This window comes from Ornithodoros turicata, unplaced genomic scaffold, assembly GCF_037126465.1.
Source record: "Ornithodoros turicata isolate Travis unplaced genomic scaffold, ASM3712646v1 Chromosome16, whole genome shotgun sequence".
In the NCBI taxonomy this organism is placed as follows: Eukaryota; Metazoa; Arthropoda; class Arachnida; order Ixodida; family Argasidae; genus Ornithodoros; species Ornithodoros turicata.
In genome coordinates, this window is record NW_026999320.1 from 168,911 (window position 1) to 194,518 (window position 25,608).

Sequence of the window (25,608 nt, forward strand, 5' to 3'; positions counted from 1 at the left end):
AGAAAAAAAAATGGATCAGAACCAGCCTTACGAGTGCCACTCACCCCGTTCCATACGCTACGAGTAGCAGCCCATAATTCTGAGGAGCAGTACAGCAAAGAAAAGCTTGGCAAAAGTGATCAGAGCTGATTCATCACGTTTTCATTCTGCTTTGGGAAATTGGTGCTGATAGCCGAGGTCCTCGCGCGATATCTCATGTACAAATTCCTCTTTTCGTCTGCCCACGCCTCTTTCCATCTTCCTTCCTCTTCGCCTCATACTTCTCTTTCAAGTAGGCTTTCTTACATGTTCTTCTGCTATCAGGCTGAACCTCCATCAGTGCAGGTGTCCCTGAATTCTGGTCATGAGACTGGCACGCTTCGCGAGCATTATAAGTCCCCGATTTAAAACACCTTCTCTGACAGAATGCTTGTCGCCGGTACATACAAAACGCACTACACGCACTTTTCGGGCGCAGAAAGAGACAGGCCATCCACGTGAGAGCACCAATGCTTTGGAGCGATGGAGCAGCTGACTGGTGTAAGCGCTAATCTGATGGCCAGACAGGCCGCTTTCCAACCCAGATAAGGCGAAGGTCGCGTCATTTCTCGCGTTCGGAATCTCAGCGGCGAAACTGCCCACTACACCATCATTGCTTATTTGATGTTGTTGGTGATATAACCAATATAACCCCAATATAACCCCAAATAACCATAAACAGCATATCAGTGATGAACTTCCTATTTCCTGCTGCCAAAAACGCGACAAATGAAGCCTGGGACATGCATCCTGAGATGCAAGAAAAAACAAACAAACAAAAAGATCAGGTACAGGAGAGCTTTTTTATGGAGAACAATTCGAATTGGGCAGCTTATAAAGCCGCACCGATTTTTCAACATCAGCGGCTGCGGCGCACACGTCTACTTCAGACACTATTCCGCCACTCCAGAATGTCCACTTTACTTCTATCACTATAAAAATGCAACAATTTCGCCTCATTCCTTTACCAATAGCTTTAATCTGCGCATTTTCGAGCGTTTTCCTTCAGGAAAAGGTAGAATTGGCAAAGCGCTCAAGTGAACAACACACCGATATTGTCACTTGAGGTAAATGGCCTCGGGAGCACCATCTGAATCACCGTAATTACGAAATCCCGTTCCGGGATCCCGGGATTGACAGAAAATATCCCTAAAGTACGAGGCTGAAACGATGGCTCGGAATTGACAACCCTCCGCAAGATGACCACGAGGAACTTATTTCCGCTGTGAAGGTCATGCATGCTGCTAGTATCGCAGTTTATTTCATCTATGGAAACCTCCACGACAAACATTGGATGAGACCGTCGTTGCCCAGGTGTCTTCAAAATACACAGGGTTGCGCCTAGCGACCGGTCATTCTGGGTCACGAGCAAGGCCGAGACCTTGGAGAACACATAAACGGGAAAAAGTGGAGCAAGGAGCACCAGGAAATCTGTTAGTCAAGTTATCCATGTCCCTACGACATCGCCCACTGAGGTTCTGGAGCCGTCCCAGCGATTCCAACCGCTGCCTCGCCGTGGAGACGCGTTCCGTGGAGGTGCCCACCGACTCACCCGCACAGTAGTGATGACTCAAGCCCCCATTGAACAAAATGGGATTCACCGACGCCCAGAGAAGCAACTGAGAAGATACCGTATATGCAGGCTACCTGGTGGTTATGTAAGAGCCAGAGTCTGGACACACCGACGGATGACACAAACACACGGCTCAGACTAGCAAAGTTTACTAAAACCATAGATTGAGAAGTTACCCCTCAAAATGAACTCGTTACAAGTTAAGTTGCCGTGTGGAAAATGTAACTGAGTTAATAACGAAGTTCTTCAACCTGAAATGTAACTCGCAATTACAGAGTTATTTAAAGAAAGAACGAGTTACTTCCAAGTTACTTCGGACACAAAATAGCATTACGCAGGAGCGGCGCGCGTGAGCAGTTGACTTAGACATTGAGTTGCCTGCGTTGGAGTACAACACGCTTAGATCGTTCTCGTTTGTGTCGAACAATACACATCTCCCCGTTTGTAAACAAATGACGTCATAATGTTTGACAGCGCCACAAATTTGGTAGAACAGAACTACGCTCGAAGCTAGAGGTGAACAAGGTCGCGACCGAAAGCCAGAGTCTTGAGGAGATTACGATATGGTCCCTTAGAGCGACGCGACCCTCAGTTCTTCTTTTCTTTCAATGGGAGGCGGCGAACAAGTGCCCGTTCGTGGAACCCAGCCCTCTCCTTCCGATTTGTTTCGGTTTCAGTCTGTCTACCAATGTCATGATGACGTTTCTCCGGTAGAGGTCTACTCGAACGCTTTGCATCTTACGCGCTGTGGGCGCATATTTTTCATCTTCGTTTCAATGGCAGCGGTTCTTACTTCCTGAATAAAATACTCTCATTGATTGAAAATATGTGGACGTGACTGAAAAGCTACTTAACAGTAACTTGGAATTTAACTTAAGTTACTTTGGCAAAGTTACCTGAAAAAGAAACGAGTTCCTCTGAAACTTACCATGGCGCGAAAGTACCGAGTTAAGTTACAAGTTATCAAAAAAAACGAACTTAGTTACAGTAACAAGTTACTTGTAACGAGTTTCCTCGAACTCTGACTAAAACTACTACCAGATCAGTAAACTTAGCTGCTCGTGTGTTGGTGTCGTCCCTCTGTGTACACTATGCAACCCAACGAAGCAAGAACTCACCGCTGAAAAAAGGAGGTCACCGCACTCTGCGAGACTAAGCCGAGACCGTGTTGGTCTGTCCAGGTCACCGTCGTGTAACTAGGTGTCAAGGTAGACTAAATCATGTTTGTCTTGGCACTTCAGTCTCACGTGTGTTTTACCCAGCGTGGACCCGTGTCGATTTGTGCACTGATTACACCGATAATTAAACGTCAGGTTCACTCAAGAAATTTCGGAGTTCAATTCAGTAAAGTAAATTGCAACGTTCAACTAGGTCGCGCCGTGTGAACGGGTTGCGCAACCCGATTGCAACAGCTGCTGGATCCATCTTCCCTTCCCTCCATCCCTTCTTCTCGCAATCTTTTGGCGCAACTTTCCATCATTTGGCTATTCCTCTGAAGACGTCCAATCGCAATGGCTGGCTGTCGTGGCGTCACTTCTGTGACGTAAATTCTGCATCCCGGTCGACGCGGGGCTAGTAACATATATGCTCCCACGAGGTTGAAGTAAAGCATTTCACGAGAATGCGCCACTGAATACGTCATTGCGATCTGTCAAGTATTCGCTGTTCACACTCTCGTGCTACATGCTCACTGTCTATATCACCAGCTCGTTCAATACTACGATGCGCCAGGCGAGTTGCTCACCGTGTGAAAGCAGCCTATTCTCTGCAACTTCAATGGAGCGCAACCGACGAAGTTGCATCATCTGAATTAACGCTTAATAAGAGAAGCTTGGATCCGGCCCCAGAATATAGTGTACTATGACAAGGCGAATAGTAACCTAGCTCAAAGAAGCGGTCAGGTACTGTTTTTGTTTGTAATTTGCGGCTTTACGTCGCACAACAATTGTACTACAATCATCATGAGTGATTACAGAGGGGTATTAATTTTGGCCACCACAGGATTCGTTAATGTGCATAGGAATGTCAGCACACAGTACACCGTGTTTAACGCGGAGGCGTCGTGTCCTGCCACCATGTTGCTGGCGACCTCGGTCTGGTTCGAATCCGTAACCTTGGAATCAGCAGGTGGACACATCAACAACAGATTCCACGGGGTCGGTGCTATTTCAGCGCGTGCACTTCATTGTAATATGTTCCGTCTAACAATGCCTGGCGAAAGTAGAAATATTTGAAGCCCTACCCGAAGGATGCCGGAGATGACTATGACCACTGCTCTGTGTGGCTCACCAGAAGTAACCATTTGTTTCCCCTTCGGATATTTCCAAGATAGTGTCTGAAAGTAAAGTAGATGTTGCTTATGCACGGAATATGCCTACCAAAAGGAACCGTAATATGTGCTACTGTCGCCAGCATGAACCGCATGTAGGATTTAAGTTTCACCTTAACACTGCTGCCGTTAACAATTACATTGAGTGATACATCATCCACAAAGAAGTTAATTTGTAAATTGAGCAACAAGAGTAGTATGGATAAGCGCCGTAGGAAAAACGAGATCATTCATAGGCCAGTTTATTGTCCCCTGGCCCGACTACACTCGCGAAGTTTTTCCAGCGTGCGGCCCGTGCACTTATAACATGCACATACATGCAAAGATGAGTCATACACAAAAGTATAACTTGAAATATACTTCTTAAAGCCAATTATATTGCCAATTGTTATGCCAATAGTGCTGAGAATTGTGCCAATCGTGACGCCAAGGAGAAAAATCGAGCCAAAAAACCTTCACGACCTCAAACAGAAGAAACAAAACGCAAGATCGTACACTTAATAGAAAATACATATAAAGAATACACTTACTTATTACAGATACGACGCAATAGCAGTGAAGACAGAGGTATCACACCGAAGCAAAGAAACGAAAACGAAACGACAATTTTTATTAATAATAATCTTACACACAAGTTTTCAATTAATCAGAATTATGAGGGGTGTTCAAGTCAAACCGGTACTTTCTGCCTCCTGAGTATACAAAATGCTCTACTACTTCTTTTTCATTCAATGCATGAAGTTTGTGCAAAACAAAAGACATGTGCTGGACAAGGTGGCCCACAACGAGGTAAGCGCGCACATCGAACAGCGAATTGTCATGAAGTTTCTCGTGAATGAAGGCGTAGAGTAGTGAATAGATTAACCCTGCAGCCAGGAAATGACGTCAAACAGGAAATGACGTCATCAAGGACGTATGACGTCACTCCAGGCCGCAGCCGCTCCGCCCTCATATCAGTGAGGTCAGTGGATAAGATAGTTAATCAGTGACGTCACATAGTTAATCTTAGTGATATGATATCAATGATAAGATTAAGTAACAATAATGACGTCATGGTGAAACACACTAGGAATCGAACTTGGGTCCTTTAGGTTGTCAGACGAGCGCCTTAAGCCACTGGGCCACGGGCTCTTCATGTTTACTTTCGTCGCTAATCAGGATAGAATTGTGTGGGGTGGAGAGGTTGTTTGATTTCTTTTACGCCAGGTGGCGTCATGGGGAGTTGAGTTCGTTCATCTAGAGATGGCAGCACTTCCAGCAAATTTACCGCCGTTCAACAGATGGCGCTACCTGCGCCCCCAAATTTTAAATTTCGCGCCCCATTTGACTTCGCTCTTGGTTTAAAAGAACTCCTCACGATCATGTTGTTTTCATTTTAGAAAAAGAAAAACAATGGCGAGCCAGTTCTATGTCAACTTACTGTCAAACGCCTCGAGTGATGTATTTCCTAGTAACACAAGGAGCGATTTCGTTCAAAAAAAAATTACGAAGCACTTCTACGTCAGTTTCCTGTCAAACGGCTCGAATGATGTATTTCTTAGTAACACAAGGAGCAAGTTTAGAATGAAACTCGCTCACTCAGTGCAATTAGATCGAAAGTGGCAGGTTGCTCTGACTGAGATGAATATTCCATTTGCAATTAACAATAACACGAGGAGAGCCCCTCCTCGTTACTGTAAGCATGAGAGAGCAAGCAAAATGTGGGAGAAAACATTATTGTAAATTTTTCTCCATCCCTAACGAAACAGTAAAAAATAACGAGTATAAAAAAAGAACAAATTCATTCGCTTTTTCATGACTTATTTTTATTATAACAGTTAGACCACAGTTATCTTTCAAGTCTATAGTCATTTCAAAGAATGAGCAAAGCATAGTGCTACTCTAGTTTACAAAACAGTTGAGCTTCCTTGACATTTGGATTTTCATACTCTAATTCACTGTGTTATGCAAAGTAAGTAACGGGCATATTGTAAGACAATTACACACATGTCTCGCTGTAGGGATAAATATTCCTTCTATTGACGTTACATGACACAGTCAACCTAACACAGCATCGAATCGACATTTAAATTAAGTCGATCCACATACCGTGTGAGGACGACGATGAGGCAATGTTGATTTTGTGTTGGTGATATCCAAAGCGAACAGAAAGTCCAACAGATCACTGGTCTCTTTGCGGAGATTTTTCCGACAAAAGGAGGTCATCACACTCAAGTCTTGACTGATGAAGATGTAGGACAACTTTCCCGTTGCATGAGAGAGTCTTAGAAAGGCTGTCTCGCTCCGATGAGGAGCAAAGTCGCTCTACACATGATGCCGACGAGTCGCTGAAGTTTCTACAGTGAGCCAGACGGTATGGGGAAGTGACGGAGACAATCATGAACCGTTCGTACTGCATTTCCGTGAATGTTACAATGAACTCGCATACAGCAGCCTCAGATGATTACGCTCGAAGACGACAGAGTCCACTCGTACATCAACTGTCTGACCTGCTCAGTCTCACCAGCTCAGTCTCACCAGAGAGGGGCTCGCAGTGACGGCGAAAACATACGGATTTGACAGGCAGACCACATGACCCCCCCTCTCTGGATTCGACGCTGTGCTAGAGTTCTGTTGAATGTTTCAGCCATCTTTATGTCAAGGTTTTCTTTCCCATACTTTTATTGACAACTTCCACGTGACAACAGCGTGCCTTGTAGACGTCATAGACACTAATCACCTCTTTCCGCAAACTCATCGCTAGCCTAATCTCACTTCGTTCCGCTTGACAACTTTTGCGCATTCGACATCGTGTTACATCTTTTCCTTCCACGTGATCGCTCCATGCATATGGCTTCGTGTTACATCGTTGCAGTCAACATCCTCGTTACTCACGGTCCGCAAACTCTTCGTTAACCCTTTTTTTTTTCCTTTGCAAAGTAGAGCGTGGGTAGCACTTTCGAAATCTGCTTTCGCAAAGGAAGAGATCCAGCGTCGTCTGCTTTTCATCACTTTTCCGAAGAGAGGCGAGCATGGAATGATAGCGACACATGTTAAGAACTAAAACAAAAAAAAAACAAGTTGAAACGAAATAGTAATGTCTTCAAAGAGTGCTTGATTATTATGTACATATTTCTACTCACTTAAGAACAAAATAAAATAAACTAGTGATTCTCCGATTAAATCTTTTTATTGAGATACTTTAACAACAATATAACAGCCCTCTTCGACAGCGTAATTCCATATCCAGAATGATGTTGGCCATGTGTTCGACCGAGTGTGTATACATTTTGTGGGCAGCGGTGAACTTTTAGCTCCCGATCCTCACACAAACAACATACTTCTACACATTCCTGATCGTAAAAGCTATGACTGACATTCACCAATCTCAAGCACATCTGTAGCTGTTGTGTTTCATTGTGTGTGAGAGTAACTCCATAGCGTGTTGGAAGACCAGTCTTGTCCCAAAGTCGTAACGCCAGCAGTGATGCATTAGGAGGACACGTATGGGCATAAACGTATTCTTCCAGCTCAACTTCTTTGCTACAGTTACCTTGTCGAAGTGAAGATGATGACTTCGTTAACTCAAAAGTTACTATGACGAGAAAGAATATGTGACACAGAAGACAAAATAGAAAACACACCCTATCCATTTCGCTCTTTTATGATGAAGTGAGAAGGTCTTAGTACTGAGGATGAATTTATTTCTTATTGACGATACATTTTTCTTATTCACAAACAAGTCGATTTTTCAAAAGGTCCAGAGTAAATAAAGTTATGTACTTGGCAGTTGAATGGAATCCATGCTTTATGGCAGTGTCGATAAAACACAGACTCTTTGTAGCAAGTTGCATGGCATCGAAACGAGTCGAATAGTCAAATAGCTCACTCATTTGCCGTGACCATTCGGTTAGTAAAACGAATGATGAACTTGTTAAAAACGAATCGTCTGTATGAAGCATGGAATACATTTCCTTTGCAGTTTCCCAAATGACTTGATTTGGAGGATTATTCGGTAGAGCTCGAAACAGCACAATGTTCGTCACAATTTGAAAAGCTTCCGCTAATGGCGTCCTCTTGACCGTTGTTAACCCACAATTTGATAGCTGCTTCCAAGAGGTATGTTTCTCATTACATGGCAGATGGAGTTGAAATATGTGGGACCTCCTATTCCATTTACCGCATTCATCTTCTCCTTTTTCCGATTGCTCTGTTTCGTCGTCTGTGGACCATGAATCGCCAGGCTGGGTTTCAACGTCGGACCATGCTGTACTGGTCTTTTTTTTTTCAACCGAGGTAATTTTCTGCTATCCACTGCTTGTCCGCAGTTCCACTGAATCTAACTAAATACTGGAGCTTTCCATTTCTAACTCGTCTTTTTATAATCTTTTCTACTTTCGGTACTTCTCTCACTCTTACCATTTCACTCTCGTAGAAACTACCAATGATATCTTCATTGTTAAGGTCACGCAGTAGGTATGTATTAGGATAACCTATTTTGATTGCTCTCACCGAAAAAATCTCTTTCGTAAATGACTGTAAATATCTCTTTGTTAACTGGTGTCTATATTTGGCAATTCTAACGAGATTACCAAGATTGTAAACTGGCTTCTTTGGGGGTTCAGTTGGGGTGGGATAAAGTCTTTCTCGGAAAATGTGCTCGTTTTCTTTGGTTACATCCACAGGTCTCGCAGAGAGAGTCCTGTGCACTCGATTGTTGTACGCTTTGATTACTTGAGGTAGAATCTTCACATAACGTTTATGACCCTGATAGGTAAAGATACGGTAAAGTGTAGACACAATACTTCGCTGACATCTCTCAACTATCGCACATTTATAAATAGACATAGAATGATATAACGTTATGCCTTTTCTTTTCAAGAACTCTCGCACTACCTTGTTCGTAAACTCTGTTCCTCGATCACTATGTATCAGCCGGGGAGTACCGATCCTCTTAAATGCAACTTTAAGTGCTCGAAGAATCTCAGGAGATTTTTTATTGCGAATGGGTACAACAGCGAGGAGCCGGGAAAAAGCATCTATACAGAAGAACAAATAGCGAAAACCATCATTTTGCCCTTTTAGAGACTGCATGTCCTTTAGGTCGATTTGGAACATTTCCTGCTTTCCGAGTGCAATTATTTTCCGAAAGGTCTTGGGTCGCTTGTACTCCTTATGTAAGCTGTAAACATCACTTGTCTCCAGATATTTAGCAACTCTGCCCTTCTTTTCACCGATGGCTTGAGCGAGTCTCTGCACTCCACCAAAACTGCCGGCATGTTCTGGGTCGTAATAGGCGGCCATTAGTGCTTTCTTCTGCTGCGAACTCGAAGAGCGTCAAGGGATAGATAGGCATTTATTGTAGCTGACACGTCTCCTCTCATCCAGGAAGGTTGTCTGTTGTGAAGTTCATACTTCAGCAATTCGACAATGGACGAGTGTGGCACTACCTTCCCGTGACATATAACTCTTCCGTACTCGTCGTAAGCTAGAACAGTTGTTATCAGTTTGAGTATTGCTAATACCTTTTTATGATGCCTTGGAGGGAAGTGCGACAATATGGTTTCATCTTGAAAATAGTCTTTCTGTTCCTCCTGCACAGGCTTCAATATGGGGTCCATGTTAGGTTTCGGCGGGCACGCTTTGCAGCACGTGTGATTGCTGGCGAGGCACCTTCAGGTGTGCTTGCTTCACTTGTAACAGGCGATGCTCGACTGCTCGATGCTCCCGTTACTCTGTGTTTTTTTAAACGATTTGGATGCACAATAAGTGTTGGTAGATTCAGTTTGACCAATAGCGGCAAGATGCGATCGAAGTAAGGAGGAGTTGGAACATTTCTCGCTCTTGAGACAAGATAATAAACGAGATCGATTATATTACTATTCTCCAACGTTTGACCGTCAACGATTACTTCGAAGGTTTGCGCATTCCAGGAGATTGTTGGTTGTAGAAGTTGCAGAAGTTGGTTTGCTCTGACCTTATAACCACTACTCATAAAACCAACAATTGTGTCACTTTTCTCCCCCTCCTCGGTCTGTGTTCCTTCTTCTCGCGATCCAGGAAGTGTTTCGCTTGTATGTTGTTTTGCAGCTCTACTTGAATGTAGCAAAGAGTGAAGATACTGAATTATCTCTTTTGCCTTGATGTCATCCGGTTCATCTTTCTTCAATATATTTGGGATGTGATCTTCTCGGTAAGGTACAAGTTCGTATTTCTGCATCGATTATACTCCGATTGCTTTTGCAATCGCTCTTCCACCCAATGAGGAGATGAGACCCAACAAAGGTGGCAATAGAAACTGCAGAAAACCACCTGATTGTTGCAAGACCTTTTTAGCTTTCTTGACCCCCGTTGCGTCTCGTTTTGCCAAAATGCGAATTGATGCTGCGTAAGGTTTTAATTGCTTTCTTACTCTCGGAGTTACTGTGACGTTTCCTTCACAAAGGTTCATACAAATTTCTCTGACCGTATTCAACTGATCCTTTGTAGCATGCTCCAAAAGATAATAACGTTGCTCGGGTGACGTAGTTTCTGCGAGCAAGTGAAGAAAATGAATATTCTTCTTTACACGTTTCATGTTTTATATACTATTTGGCGATGATCGTCGGGAAATATGTTCGTCCACACTCGATAGTGGTCTGAACAATTTTGAGACAAGTCAATTACGATGTATGAATACGGTTTCTTACAAGCATCCTTATATATGCTTGTCAATAAGTCGCTTTTGTTCCGTCCAAACAATTGTCGTGAAAGTATTTGTAATTGATCCACAGTTCGAGCAGAACGACATAGAATTAGAGCACTGCTATTGAACTGAATACATCTATACAGAGGATCATTAACAAATAAATATTGAGTAATGAAGATGGCCGAACAGTTGAGATGGTGGCATCCAGCTACATAGAAGTTACAGATTTCTTTTAGCCTTTTCTTGTCAGCCAAGCAATCGTCAAATATGATTAAAGAATTTCTAACATCCTCCAGGTTAGTGGGAATATCTTGACTGAAAGTTACCTCGGGAAAATCGTCAAAAATAGGTTGCTTGTACAAGTATATGTATAGTATACGATCGAAAGGTTTATCGAAGACAGTGGCTCTATGCTTGATCAAACGTGTAACGAGTGTCGTCTTTCCACTTTGACTTTGTCCAGATATAGTCATTGAGACAGGAGTGATAAACCTATAAGGTCTAACCTCAGTCATCTCTTCCAAGTAAATGAAGACTGGTATAAATAGCACATTACATAAGACTTTTACTCTTTTTTTCTTCAAGCATGTGTGTTTTTTATGAAAACGATAAATGGCAAACAACACTTAACCTTTATGCACTCCTTTAGTTTGTCAATGTTGGATATGGGAGCTGAGAAACTCATATCTGTATATCTTGTGCAGCAAGTCAGTGTAGAATTCTCAAGTTCTAGCACTTTCAGTTTGTGCAAACATGCAATATGAGTCTGTGACTGTATCTTTTTTTCGGAACAAGTCTGTTCTAGACGTTTTTTTTTCTTACTTTTTCCTGTTCAAACTTGTCTAGACATGTGATGAGCACGTGATTGGTTACGTCAGAGAAGGTAACCAACAAAGTCAAACATGTCTATGCATGCACTGTTCGCAAAGCGCTATATAAGACTGCCCTCCATGACGATTCTTCGCACAGATCCTCACAGGAGGAAGGGTACGTTACACTTTTTTCCTTTCGCTCCGATATGTGGGAAAGTGTGCTTATATTTATTCTTATTTTCAGCTTCACTCTGTGTGTAGAAAAGAATAAGTGAGCCAGAGTGAGAAGTCACCACAAGAGAAAGGTATGACATCTATTTTGGATAAGCTCGATAAACTCAAGAAACCTGGAGATGGAGATATTCAGAAAATGAGTACCCTACCGAAGAATGAAAAGCTGGAGGTCTTGGATTTGCGAAAGATTGACACGGTGTACGGCGAAGCGGTCTATGTAGAAGTGTTGATGGAGAATGACAAACGTGTAAAGTTCTACCTTCCTAGTCGCTTTAAGCGTTTGACAGAGGATGATCTAGAGGAGATGAGACAACTGCCAAATCTTAAAATTGAGAAAAAGGAGAGATTCAAAGATGGCAAGAGAGTTGCTTCGCCCGACATTCTATTCACTCATGGGAAGAAAAAGTGATGATACATCGACATATCGGCAGCTCCCATCCTGAGACACTTCTCTCCACATCATGGTGACCTGTCACTTATGTCCTCAACACGAACGTCAGTACTATGCATCAATAGAGGGACTCCAAATTCATCTGGCAAACGTTCACGAACTCCAGACACCCTGCATACCATTTTGTGAGACTCTCTGCACACTACGGAACTACACGAAACGCTTCGAGTTGCATCTACATGACAGAGACGAGGCGGGGCATGAAGTGACAACGTTTTTTCATGAGTATGAACACTATCTTGCTAATGTATTGCGACACTTTGGATTCCCACTGCGCTACTTCACATTTCTTAAAGTAGAACTTGGGCGACATACGCCCGATGAGGAGTTACGACTTGAGATTCATTTTGTACCTTCTAAAGTGAGAACTGTTTGGTCAGAGGGAGATGTACTGCCTTCGATTGCACAGACGAGTAGTGAGATAGCACAAACATTAGAAAACTTAGAAATTCAAGGCTCCGGTTTTTTTCTCTTTCGCATTCTTGCTTGTATTCTAAACATTGGACGTTTGGCTCCTCAACTAATTGGATGTTCCCAATTTGAGTTACCGAGTGAATTGAAACGAAAGTATCGTTCCCTGTTGAATGTGGATTACGGACTACATGAAGATGAAGAGAACATGTGTTTTGTCTTCTCCGTGATTGCTGGACTACATCCTGCCTCGCATCACAGGCGGAGGGCATCTTCCTACAGACCATACATAACACAGTATGTATTTCCTGATACATTTCCCGTAGCTTTCCCAAAAGATGTAGAGATATTTGAGAAACGTAATGAAATTAGCATTAATGTGTACGCGTACGAAAAGGAAGAAAACTACATTTACCCCATCAAAGTTGTTGATGAGGAGCGTCAGAAACATGTGGACTTGTTACTAGTTGACTCTCATTTTGTGCTCATCGCAAATTTTAATGGATTGTTTGTTCCACGTGGACAATTTCATTGTAAAAGATGTACAATGGGCTTCTGCTCAGAGGGAAGTCTGAAGTGTCATTTAAGTATGTGTAAGCAACAGAAAGTAGCCAAGACCATTTACCCAAAGAAGGGAGAGACATTAGCATTTGCAGGGGAACATCTCATGTCAGAAGTTCCCTTCTACTGTGTGTATGACTTTGAAAGTGTGCTGTCACCGTGTCTGGATTCAGGAAATGTGTATGAAGATCACATCCCCTCTTCATTTTGTCTGTTAGTGATACGCGCATCCGACTCATATGTCCTCCAAAAGCATCTGTATCGTGGACCTAATTGTGTCACTGTCTTTATGGAGCTACTGCACAGACTCCATGACGACATTTTGGAATGGATACGTACAATTGCCCCTCTAGAAATGACCGCAGAAAACGAGCAGCAGCATGCCACAGCAAGTCACTGCAACGTTTGCCAGGAATCTTTTGCAAAGAAGCAAAAAGTTCGTGACCATGACCATGTAAGTGGAAAATTTCGACAAACTTTGTGTAACACCTGTAACTTGAAACTGAGAGTGCCTCCTAAGATTCCAATCATTGCACACAATGCCAACTATGACTTGAGTTTTCTTTTGTCTCACTTGCATTTGCTTAAGAAAGTAGACATAAAGGTGATTGCCAGTAGCTCCCAAAAATTCAAGGCTATAGACGTTGGCTCTTATCGATTCCTAGATAGTTTAAACTTCTTGAATGCAAGTCTCGAAACATTAGTGAAAAATCTACGTGAGAAAGGTGAAGACAACTTTCGTTGTCTTCGTCAATTTTTTCCAAACGAAGAACACTTTCAACTAGTTGTTCGCAAAGGAGTGTTTTGTTACAATTTTGTCACCACTTTCGAAGCCTACAATGAGCTTTCTCTACCTCCTCGGGATCTATTCTTCAACACTTTGAATGGGACAGAAGTAAGTGAAGAAGATTATTGTCATGCACAGAGGGTCTTTGAAAAATTTCAACTCCGTAATCTGGGAGAGTATTCAGACCTATATTTACTCACAGACGCACTGCTTTTAGCAGACGTGTTTCAGGGCTTTCGTAAGTGGACACTTGACTTTCACAAGATCGAACCTTTTCACTTTGTGTCTCTGCCCGGATTAAGCATGTCTTGCGCTCTAAAAATGAGTAAGGTAGAGCTAGAGTTGATTCACGACCCTGACGCGTACCTGCTGATTGAAAATGGCATACGAGGAGGTATTACACAGTGTTCGCTGAGGAAAGCGACTGCAAATGTACCAGGAACAGAGCAGTTTGACCCCAAAAGCCCAAGTAGCTTGATCCACTACATAGACGTTAATGGGCTTTACGGTTCAGTAATGAGAGAACCACTACCTTACGGAGGTTTCGAGTGGCTCACAGAGGATGAAATCACGAACTTGGATATAACACACCTCCCAGATGACGCACCTATGGGTTACTTCCTCGAGGTAGATCTAGCATATGACAAAGAAATCCACCAACGTCACAGAGATCTGCCAGTTGCCCCCGAGAAAATGTCAGTTCCCTATGATCTGCTGTCAGAGTATCAAAAGGAATTGATGAAGAAGTTTCACCTTCCTGAGAAAGCTACCGATGCAAAATTACTGTTGACATTATTCGACAAAGAGAGATATTTTCTACACTATCGCAATCTGCAGTTGTATATGCATTTGGGCTTGCGTCTCACCAAAGTTCACAGGGTTCTAAAGTTCAATCAAAAGCCCTTTCTCCGATCCTATGTGGACTTCAATCACGATCTTCGAAAACGAGCTACGAATGCCTTCGAAAGCTCCCAAGCTAAGATTGCAATTAATAGCGTGTACGGACGTTCGTGTATGCAGGTTAGAAAGTTTGTAAACTGTCGTCTCACAGTAACCGACGAACAAGTGCTCAGACTCCTACGCAAACCAAACCTAAAGGAGTTCCGACCGCTGAGCTCTCATGTTATCCTCTTCCAATTCTCTCAATCTGTGCTCCGCATGAGACAGCCACTGTACCTAGGATTCGCGATACTGGAACTGTCCAAGCTGAAGATGTTTGATTTTTACCACAACCACCTTCTTCGTGTAGCTCCAGATACTAGACTGTTGTATATGGACACAGATTCCTTCATCATAAAGTTGAGTGAAGAGAAAGCGCTTCTCGAACTAGCTGACAAGCATCTGGATAACTCTAGCTATGACCCCGATCATCCGTTATATTCCGCGAAAAATAAGATGGTACTGGGAATGTTTAAAAACGAGATGCCTTGTGATCACATTCTCGGTTTCTGTTGTCTAAAACCAAAACTGTACGCTCTCGAACTGAGTAGCAAAAAGCAGTACAACCGTGCGAAAGGTGTGAAACATTCTGAAGCACAGAAGCTTCTTTATTCCCTGTACACCGACGCTCTTGAGTATGGCAGAATACACTCTATTAAACAGAACCTGATCGTGCGCAAAGACAATGTAAACAAAAGTGTCTCAGTGACAAAGATTGCTCTCAACCCTTTGGATACAAAGCGTTACATTTGTGCAGATGGAATTGAAACGTTCCCTTTTGGTTTTCACACCTAATCATATGTATGCATCGGACAAGGTGTAAACAAAGATGGAAGCAACAGGATGGTAAATGATGGAAAAGCCAATTACCATCAATATAGATGTTACCCTTTCTTTATTCTTGTGTTTTTTTCTAACAAGTGTTAACACTAAAGGAGTGTTGATTGTACATATCTTCATTTGACTTATTCAGTGCCCCTTTTTTCCTAAGTTTTTTATGTGAATGAGAGAGTTGTCACTTCCTTAAATAATGAAACTTTTTCAAAGTGTTTGCAAAAAAAAGTGGAGTATGTACTTTGCAAAACAGCTTGTTTCAGTTCTCTTGTTTTCAAAGTGATGATGAAATTGTGACTGTATAATACTTTCGCCATTTTTGTGAGCTGTCTGATGTAATGTATCCTACTTTTCTTGCTAAGATGACTAAATAAAGGATCTTTTCTTTTCAAAAACAAATTTATTCACTTTTAGAGTACACTACAACATGACATGTTATCTGTTTTTCGTGGTATCTGTTTACGCACAAGTATTGCTATCAACCTATCATTGAGTTTAAAGTTGGTGTGTGAGAACCTCCGAGTACACTCTTCAAGTAGAAACCCACAGCAGAGAAGACTACCTACATAGAGACAATAAAGTCCACATGTGGCTGAGCCGTATCCCTGAAGTCGTTTCCTGTTGTAGTGAAATGAAGATGCTGGGTGTATGAATTTGTAGAACTCCTTGTATAGTGGTCGCATTCCGTAGCTATCGAAATAAGAAATGCTCCTATCGTTAGAGATATGGAATAGAGTCCAGTGTTCTCCCGGGGAAGATCTTGGAGCTGTATTCACCACATAAAGACCCGGTCCAGCTTTTTGCAATGCAATTTCATCGCGAGCGAAAGTTCCACGAAAGCATGTCCTTGTGCAATGGTTCCGAGCAAAAGCTGCATAAAATTCCCATTCTTCCATTTTGATTCGTTTATACGAATTTAACGCGTCTGTCTTTGTTTATTTCCAGAACACGAGGTGTCTCGGAAACAAAGAGCACCGTGACAGCTTCTGTAAGGTTAGCAGCAAATGTCAATGTGAGACGAACATTAGCTTGAAGCACTGGACTTAGTGACTGCAGTTCCACATCCGGTGTGAGGTGATAATAAAGCATAAATGTCTCTTTTGCATATGCAGCCGGAGCTAGAGGTATATCCTTGCTCTTAAGTTTGTGAAGCAAATTCATGTATCCCTTTGCATAGATGTCTCGTTGAAAGTCGAAGTCGTCGGTGTAGTGTTGACCGCCAACGTCGAGCACTGCTCTTTTGAGTTTAAAATTTTCAAGCTTAAAAGGGTTCCGTTCTCTATGACCCTGATATGCTTCACTCTTGACCATCAATACGGTCAACTTAGAAGGAACTCGTTCACTATAGAGATCATCAAATATCACCTGAGATTGGTTTGGAGCGATTGTCCTATACTTAATCTCTAAACCTCGAAGAAGGTATGTGGCGGGTGTCGTTTGAAGTCTTCTTTCAATGCCAACGAGTACGCTTGGAGAAACCTGCACACGTCGGAGGTAGAGCACAATTCGAGAAAACTCTATTGTATGCTTTTCAGTCTCGCTGGGACCAGAGAGGAGTCTAAATTCGTCAGTACATTGTCTCAACACCACTCGAATATCGGTGTTATTAAGGACAAATTTTTCTTGCTGACAGATGTCGCTAAAGATAGGAGAATAAAGATCACAGAGAGTAGATCCTTTGGTGCGTTTATAGCGTGCGAAAAGTCCTTTTGCTTCGTTGGGGATAGCAAAATTTTCAGATTCTCCCACTGGATCTGGTTCGTAAAGCATTGCAGACAAGGTGTGAGTTTGAGTAACATTGTTTGCATTTGTAACAATGTCCAAGTAAGAACGATAGGCATAATGTTCGAAATTAGATACCAGAGTCGAATTAAGATAAATGTGGACATGATGAAAGAGAGAAGATGCAAATGCTTGTACAGGAATAACGTTGTCATTTGTCACTGTACTGCCAGTTGTAGTCAATGCTGCGTCTCCATTTTTACGCACAACTCTACATTGAATGTGTAAGAAACTCGACTGGAGATCAAAGAAGCCGCCACCGAGACCTGGAACATTATATTCAATCACACCGCTCGAGGTAGGTGCAGAAATGGGGAAAAACTCCACATATTCTGACTTCTCCAGAGAAAAGTTTGTCGGTGGAACAGAAAACAGGTCCAACTGATTCGTTGTGCAGAAGCAAGAATTTTTATGTACTAAGGCGATGGTAGACATCTTTTTTCCTCAGGTGAAAAAGTCAACCTTTCTTCGTTTCTTCGTTGGTTTTACTGATCGATCAATTCTGTTGCCCTTGCTTTTATTACGTTTCCTACCCTTCCCTCTGAGTCTATGCAGCAACTCGTCACGAGTTGAATGGATGGTGCGACCAACCCCTTTCCTTAGTGCCTCTCCAAACGTTGTTCCCTGTTTCACTTCCTCCGCTATGTGACGTCCTGTGTCAAGAAGTTTCCGACCTACATAGGGCGCTACTTGTTTAGTCAGTATAGGTATAAACCGCTGCACCAACTCAGAAAAAAAGCCAGATCCAACTTGATAAAGAGGAGCTGAGTAATGTGGCAATGGTTGATCTCGTTTACCGCTGCCGAAATGCGATATACAACAGGGTGTCTGAGTTATATGCATTTTCGAAAATGTAATGTTACTCCCACACGACCAGAACCAGCAATGAAGGGAATGAAATCACCTATCTCGTTTGCCAGTTCGATTTGAATGCTAGTCAGCTCCTTGACAGTCACATATTTATAGTAAAGATTTGTGAAAGAGTAGGACATAACCTCATTCCGACTCTGCAGTCTAAATGGGAGAAGTCGAAGAAGGGGTGCGGTTATATCACCTACAGCTTCACTTTCGATGATATCGCTGTAAACGAAAATGTAATTTTGCGCTGGGAAGAGGCAGACATCACGCTGAGCAACTGTGAAACTGGAGAAGGTTGTTCGTTTTCCAAATCCAAGCATCAGAGCTAAATATGGGTGAAATGTAACGTAACCCTCATTGCGACGTTCCAGTTGACAAACTCCATTATAGGGATTGTAAAATATGAGACGAGCATCTTCTGGTAGGTGTAAGTTTGCTCGATATGCGTGATTTATCGCATCGGCGAGGTCCTTCCCTGACTCATAATACCCTTCTGGAACTTCGTATTTGGTTGTACGTGAGCGATACGTGATTAGGGTGACTTTCTCTTCAGTGTCCACCTGATATTTCAATACTTTTACTGGCTGGCCTTCATCCAATTCCGAAGAACCGATAATCTTTTCAGGAAGGCCAAGCTTAGCAGAGAGAGTTGAACTTAATTCCAGACCAGTATTTAGTGGAAGTTGTATTTCATAATGACCACTGACTCGTATTATTTTGGCTTGGTTTTTGAAGTGTTTCGTTAGAAGTTGACGAAAAGGTACAATAATGGTTTCTCCCGCAAGAAACTTAACTTGCTCTGTCGTGGTTACGCCACCGAAGAGGCTAGTCTCCGATATACCATTAACGATATCTGTGACATTATTAATTGCAAATGGGATATTCACCTCCGCCAGAGCAACCTCCCACTTTCCATCTAATTGCACTGGCTGAGCTAGTTTAACTCTGAACTTGCTCATTGTGTTACTAGGAAATACATCACTCGAGGCGTTTGACAGTAAGTTGACATAGAACTGGCTCGCCATTGTTTTTCTTTTTCTAAAATGAAAACAACATGATCGTGAGGAGTTCTTTTAAACCAAGAGCGAAGTCAAATGGGGCGCGAAATTTAAAATTTGGGGGCGCAGGTAGCGCCATCTGTTGAACGGCGGTAAATTTGCTGGAAGTGCTGCCATCTCTAGATGAACGAACTCAACTCCCCATGACGCCACCTGGCGTAAAAGAAATCAAACAACCTCTCCACCCCACACAATTCTATCCTGATTAGCGACGAAAGTAAACATGAAGAGCCCGTGGCCCAGTGGCTTAAGACGCTCGTCTGACAACCTAAAGGACCCAAGTTCGATTCCTAGTGTGTTTCACCATGACGTCATTATTGTTACTTAATCTTATCATTGATATCATATCACTAAGATTAACTATGTGACGTCACTGATTAACTATCTTATCCACTGACCTCACTGATATGAGGGCGGAGCGGCTGCGGCCTGGAGTGACGTCATACGTCCTTGATGACGTCATTTCCTGTTTGACGTCATTTCCTGGCTGCAGGGTTAATCTATTCACTACTGCGTAGAGTCCTCTGAAATTCACAGCAGACATCAGGCTCAGAATGACCACGATACACTTAGCCGCAACAAAGCGTTTCAGTTGTGCAAAGGGTTCCGAGACGGCCGTACATCAGTGCAGGAGTATCCCGGCTGGGGCAGCTCAGAGCCCAGTGTCAGAGTTCCTGAGAACATCTAACTTGTGGAGTGCCTGATCCTGAAGGCGTGCCTGATAACATGCCTCGAACTAGCTCGAAAGACGGACCTTTCTGTGAGAACGTTGAACACTATAATTCATGAACACCTCCAGTTTTGGAAAGTTAGTGCCCGTTGGGTCTCGAGGCAGCTCTCCGTGTTTGAACGCCAGAGAAGACTGGAAATCTCCCAAGAGCTAATGTACCGTTTCGACACTGAAGGAGAGCCGTTGCTTCATTAGATCATCACGTGTGAGGAAACGTGGGTGCACCATTTCACTCCTGAGTCTAAACGCGCCTCAAAACAGTGGAACCACCCAGGCTCGCCAGCTCCCAAGGAGTTTCGAAGCACCCCGTCTGCGGGTAAGGTCATGGCCACGGTTTTCTGGGACAAGGCTGGCGTTGCTCATGTTGATTTTCTACCCAGTGGCACCAGCATCAATAGTGCATATTACTGCCAGGTTCTCAGTGATGTGCATAAGGCGCTGAAGCAAAAGCGGCCGGGCCTCATCAACAAAGGAGTCCTCCTCCTACAAGACACTGCACGCCCGCATACCGCGCATCTCACGACACGCACCTTACAGTAACTTGGCTGGGAGTCCCTGTCACATCCCTCTTACAGTCCAGACCTCGCCCACAGCGATTTTCATCTATTCCGGCCGTGAAGGCTTCCTTGGGGGCCGGCACTTCAGCTGCGACGACGAGGTCAAGAATGCGGTCCGATCATAGCTGCTACGCCCCAGTAAGGATTCCTACGTTGGTGGCATCGAAGCCCTCGTGAAACGCTGCATTGCATGCGCTGCGTGAAGTGCATTAGTGCCAGCTGGAGATTATGTTGAAAAATAAAACTAATTTCTCGTCTGTAAATTTATTTTACTTTTGTGAAAAATGAAAGGTCCAGGGTTGACTGAGAACGTCCCTCGTAAAATGGAATAGCACATTTATTCAAAGAAGATATTCTTAATAAATATACTTACATTAAAAATTACAAGTTTAAATATAAAATGTCGAATATTCCTATAGGTCAGCACCGTCAATGCGTTAGTGGAGTTTTAATTTCGAGTAAATTACAAGTCCTGATGGATGTAAGCAATTGCGAGGACAATAGGGAAGCTAAGTTGAATATGCCTTATTCCAACACAGCACAAATCAATAGCTTGCGCTGTATGAGAAACGAAACCGACTCGTCCAACACGCGAACAAGAGTTACATGTAGGGAAATAATAGTGAAACATTGCTCTATCATAAGGAGAAACGGACGTGACTTTTAGTCAAAGAAGACATTCTTAATCAGTATGATAACAATCAAAATTTCAAGCTTTCATATAAATAGTCCAGAGACGTGACCACCATCACTAACACTAACAATAGCGGGTGTTAATTTCAATTACAAGTTGTGATAGATGTAAGTACACTATTAGAAATGAACTTCACCACGTAGCACGCTCCTAGCCAACCATCATCCCGAATGACAATGTTCTCGCCCTAGATTTGTTGAGAACGTTGTCATTCGGGATGATGGTTGGCTAGGAACGTGCTATGTGGCGAAGTTCATTTTTAAGAGTGTAATTAAGTGTGCACAACGGAGACCACGAAACACCACAGGAACACACGAGGAATTAAAATCTATATCAAAGGACACAACATCTAGTTGAAGAAGACAATCTTAGTCATTACGATTACAATCAAAATTGTCTCATTATCAAAAAGTGAGACGTGATCACCGTTATTGCAACACTAATAATTTCCTCACTACCATGTTTGTTATTAACCGCTCTAAGGAATTCTGAGCACAACATAGGATGTACGTTACATATGTTTTGATCCAACACGACACAGCTTTTAATTAATCAGTATCTTATTAAGTGCATAGCACAGATGTAAGGAAATAATGACACAACACAACATTATCATGAGCTAGCACTAATAGAGAGCCAAACTTGCGCATCATCTAACACACAAACAACAGATGCATGCATGAAAATACAAAACATTACAAATTTAATACCTTGCAACTGTGACTAGCCAGACTTAACGCTGAAGCACAGAGGAACACTCTGAGCGCCGCATTATTCAACACGTAAACAACAGAAGAAAATAATCTGACATTTGAACCATCATCAAATCATCATCGTGACTTAATCTAATCGAACATTATACAATTTTCATTCTAACGGACGCTACAAAGCTTACATTGATGAAGGTATCCAACACAGAGAAAATAGACATGGTACAATGAGAGAGGCTCTCAGTTTTTCACCCTTGTCCTCTAAGCTGGGAGACCTTATCGCTCTATCTATACAGCCGAAGCGAAGCAACTGCGACTGTTTTGTCACTCCAAGGGGTTTGTCACTCCTGACCAGTTTCACGTCAGTTCAGGCAGGGAGGTCCAACTGACCTCCTGGATTTTCATTTTGTTTTTATATTTAAAGGTCCATCTTACATGATGATCAACAGTGATAAAATGAATAATTTCTACCGAATAGGTTTCGTGCAGAAAAATCCAGAAAATCTGGTCCTGAATCCGAGTATTTCAGTTTTGCAGTGTTTGCACGCATATCTCTCCCGAGTTTTCAAAGATATTGTAGTAATTTTTTATGCTTTAGTATGCTTACAGGCCAGCAGTGCGTGCAGGTACAATGCTTTGTGCTATAAAAATGGTGAACATGCGCCCTCTCGCAGTTTTTTTCCAACTTGGACGTGTGATTGATCTGGCTGTGTATGTCCGTCATTACCATATTTGGTATCAGTTCACTAAGTTTTTAATGCTCTTTCATTTCATATATCTATCGGGCGTATGCTTCCTACAGGTATCTGCTGCAACAGGCAAATGTTTAAGCATACTTCGGAAAAACGAGGCTTTTGCGCGTCGGTTTCTCGAAAAGGCCCCTTTCGATTTCATTTATATTTTGCCAGGACATGGCGCGACACCTGATGTCAGAAAATTCTGCTTCAAAAGGCGTGCACCGGCGATTAGCGCGATAAAACAAGGCCCTGCAACGCGTGCGTACGTGTCGCAACCCGGCTGGCGGTACTGCGGGATGGCGGATATCTGTCGATGTCTTACAAGAAAAGGGACAACTTTGTGTAATCAAAAGTGGTATGCCGGTTATTTAACAGGCAGTTAAAGCAGAAGCAGTATTTTCCAATAAGAGCGACAAATGATTTCACTTAGTGTCTATGAAAGCGTCACTTTTCTGCATTCACTGTTCACGGTACGAGCTATAAACGTTTCTCGGCCTCCACTTACCAATGTCCTGCTTTGCCATGCATGCGAACCTTGTATACCACTTTGATGCGGTATAAATTTAACCATTCCCTTTTCTTGTGCAACCTAAGAGAAGCCACATCCACCGTGCGTAGATGGAGTAAATGGACGCGCTTTAGGTGTTTCGGCAAACACGTCATCATATGTTGTGACGGTAGGATGGCGTCTTCCTCGGGTGAACGCAAGCTAGGGCTCTTGGCATAGTGCATGATTATTTCACCTATCCTGTCACACGCAATTTTGTCGTGGCCTGTTCCTGTAAATCACACGTAAATCATTAGCTGCAAAAGAAATATTCTCGTCCAGCCACTCGTCAATATCGATGGAAGCTAACAGTGAAGGTGCTGAATCGTGACACAAGTCCTCGCTCATCACACCAAAACTATACATTCCTGTGCCAGCTGTTACCACGCATGTGAATATGAAAATGTATGTTTCCCCAGTGACACGCTTGTATTTCGCTAGTCCTACACTCTTAAAAATGAACTTCACCGCATAGAACGCTCCTAGTCAAACGTCATCTCAAATGCCCTGATTTGTTGATTTGCCCTGATTTGTTGAAAACGGGGGGCGTACGCCTTTTTTGTGACAATTATGAACAGCATAAGTGTCACAACAAAAAGATACGCCTCCGGTTTTCAACAAATCAGTGCTGATAACGATATCATTCGAGATGACGTTTGGCTACGAGCGTGCTATCCGGTGAAGTTTATTTCTAAAAGTGGAGCTACTGTGCAGTTTTCAGCGAAATCGAAGCACATTATGTGCGTCTTGGAAGGTGGATTAGTAATTTTCTCCCGCATAGGTTTGCTCTGAACGTTGCTAATTATGACGAATATCATGACACGCCCACTTTCTTATCTCTGAGAGGAAATGTACTGCTGCAACTTCAGCACAGAACACGCGTTTTGTGCTGAAAGCCCTCTGCATAACTTAAAAATATCGTAAAATGAAGTAACCCAAGTTTCGTAGGAGCTTGCGAGAACTCTGAAAAAAGCAAATCCTAACTCAATATATATTTGTATAGTTTAGTATGCGTATCACCGTTTACGTAGCTTGCAGCAGAGAGGATTTGCCTGCCTTGACCTACTGTCGAAGTACTGCTTTCCGGCAACGTATGATTTCCTTCAGATGTTTTGTGGGAACTAACGAACTCCTAAGGGTGGATTCTTTCTTCAGCAGGACGCCAAAAGTTTGTCGACGAATATCTCACGTAAGGCTAACGCCAGACAGTATTGGCCAAACAAAGGACGCATCGGCAGGAGGCCCGCCATCCCGCGCTACCGCCAGCCAGGCTCCGACACGTACGCACGCAGAATAGGGCCGCGTTGGTCGCCAGTGTACGCCTTTTCAAGTATATTTTCTACGTCGTATGATAGTTGTAACATCGCGCCATTTCCTGGAAAAATATAAACGAAATCAAAACGGGCCTTTTCGAGAAATCGATGCGCAAAATACTTGTTTTTTTTTTTTTTAATATGCCTGAACATTTGCCGGTTTCAGCAAATACCTGTAGGGGGTATACACATGATAGATATATCAAATGAAATATCATTAAAAGCTAAGTGAACTGACACCAAGTATGGTAATGAGGGACATCTACAGCAAGAGAAATCACACGTCGAAGCTGGAACAAAACTGCGCGAGAGTTTATGTTCGCCATTTTTATAGCACAAAGCGTTGCACCAGCGCGCCAGAATTTGCGCTCGCACTGCTGGCTCGTAGGCATACTAAGTCATAAAAAAATTTCACTACCATGTCTTTTAAAACTCGGGAGATAAACGCGTGCAAACACAGCAAAACTGAAACGCTTGAAATCTTTGCCGGATTTTCTCGATTTTTTCTGCACAAAAACTGTTCGGTAGAAATTATTCATTTTACCACTGTTGATCATCGTGCACAGTGGACTTCTAAATACAACAAAAATGAAAATTGAGAAGGTTGATGGGACGTCCCTGCCTGAACTCGGGTGAAACTGGCCTCATTTTCCTTCTTTCAGCAAACTAGATGCTCTCAAGCCCAGAAAAGCTAGGCGATCTATTTTATTGTGCAATTATCGCAAATAGATGTTGGCATTATTCGATTCTGAACACAAGATTTCTATCAAAACAATGAATACCCAGCAAAAAGTAAGAACAGACATCAATACCAGAGGCATCCGGTTCTACATAGATGAATCACACAGAAACAACATATCTAAAATGCAACTCAGGAATATGAGGCTTTCCCAACTCAGAAATTGTTGTTATTAATGAAACAACCACCAAACAAAACAAATACACAAATACAAATACAAGACAATTATTTCAGGCAGTCATTCTTTTATTTAAAAGTTTTCCTATA

The 25,608-nt window shown here is 42.7% G+C and overlaps 1 protein-coding gene across 1 annotated transcript in view; it reads right to left on the reverse strand.

Annotated features, from left to right (window-relative positions):
- LOC135372645 (sperm-specific sodium:proton exchanger-like) overlaps positions 1–25,608 on the reverse strand; it is a 261,452-nt gene that overhangs the window by 28,571 nt on the left and 207,273 nt on the right. The window contains exon 21 of the mRNA XM_064606149.1: positions 3,834–3,926. Coding sequence (XP_064462219.1) covers positions 3,834–3,926 — 93 coding nt within the window. The remainder of the gene's footprint in view (positions 1–3,833; positions 3,927–25,608) is intronic.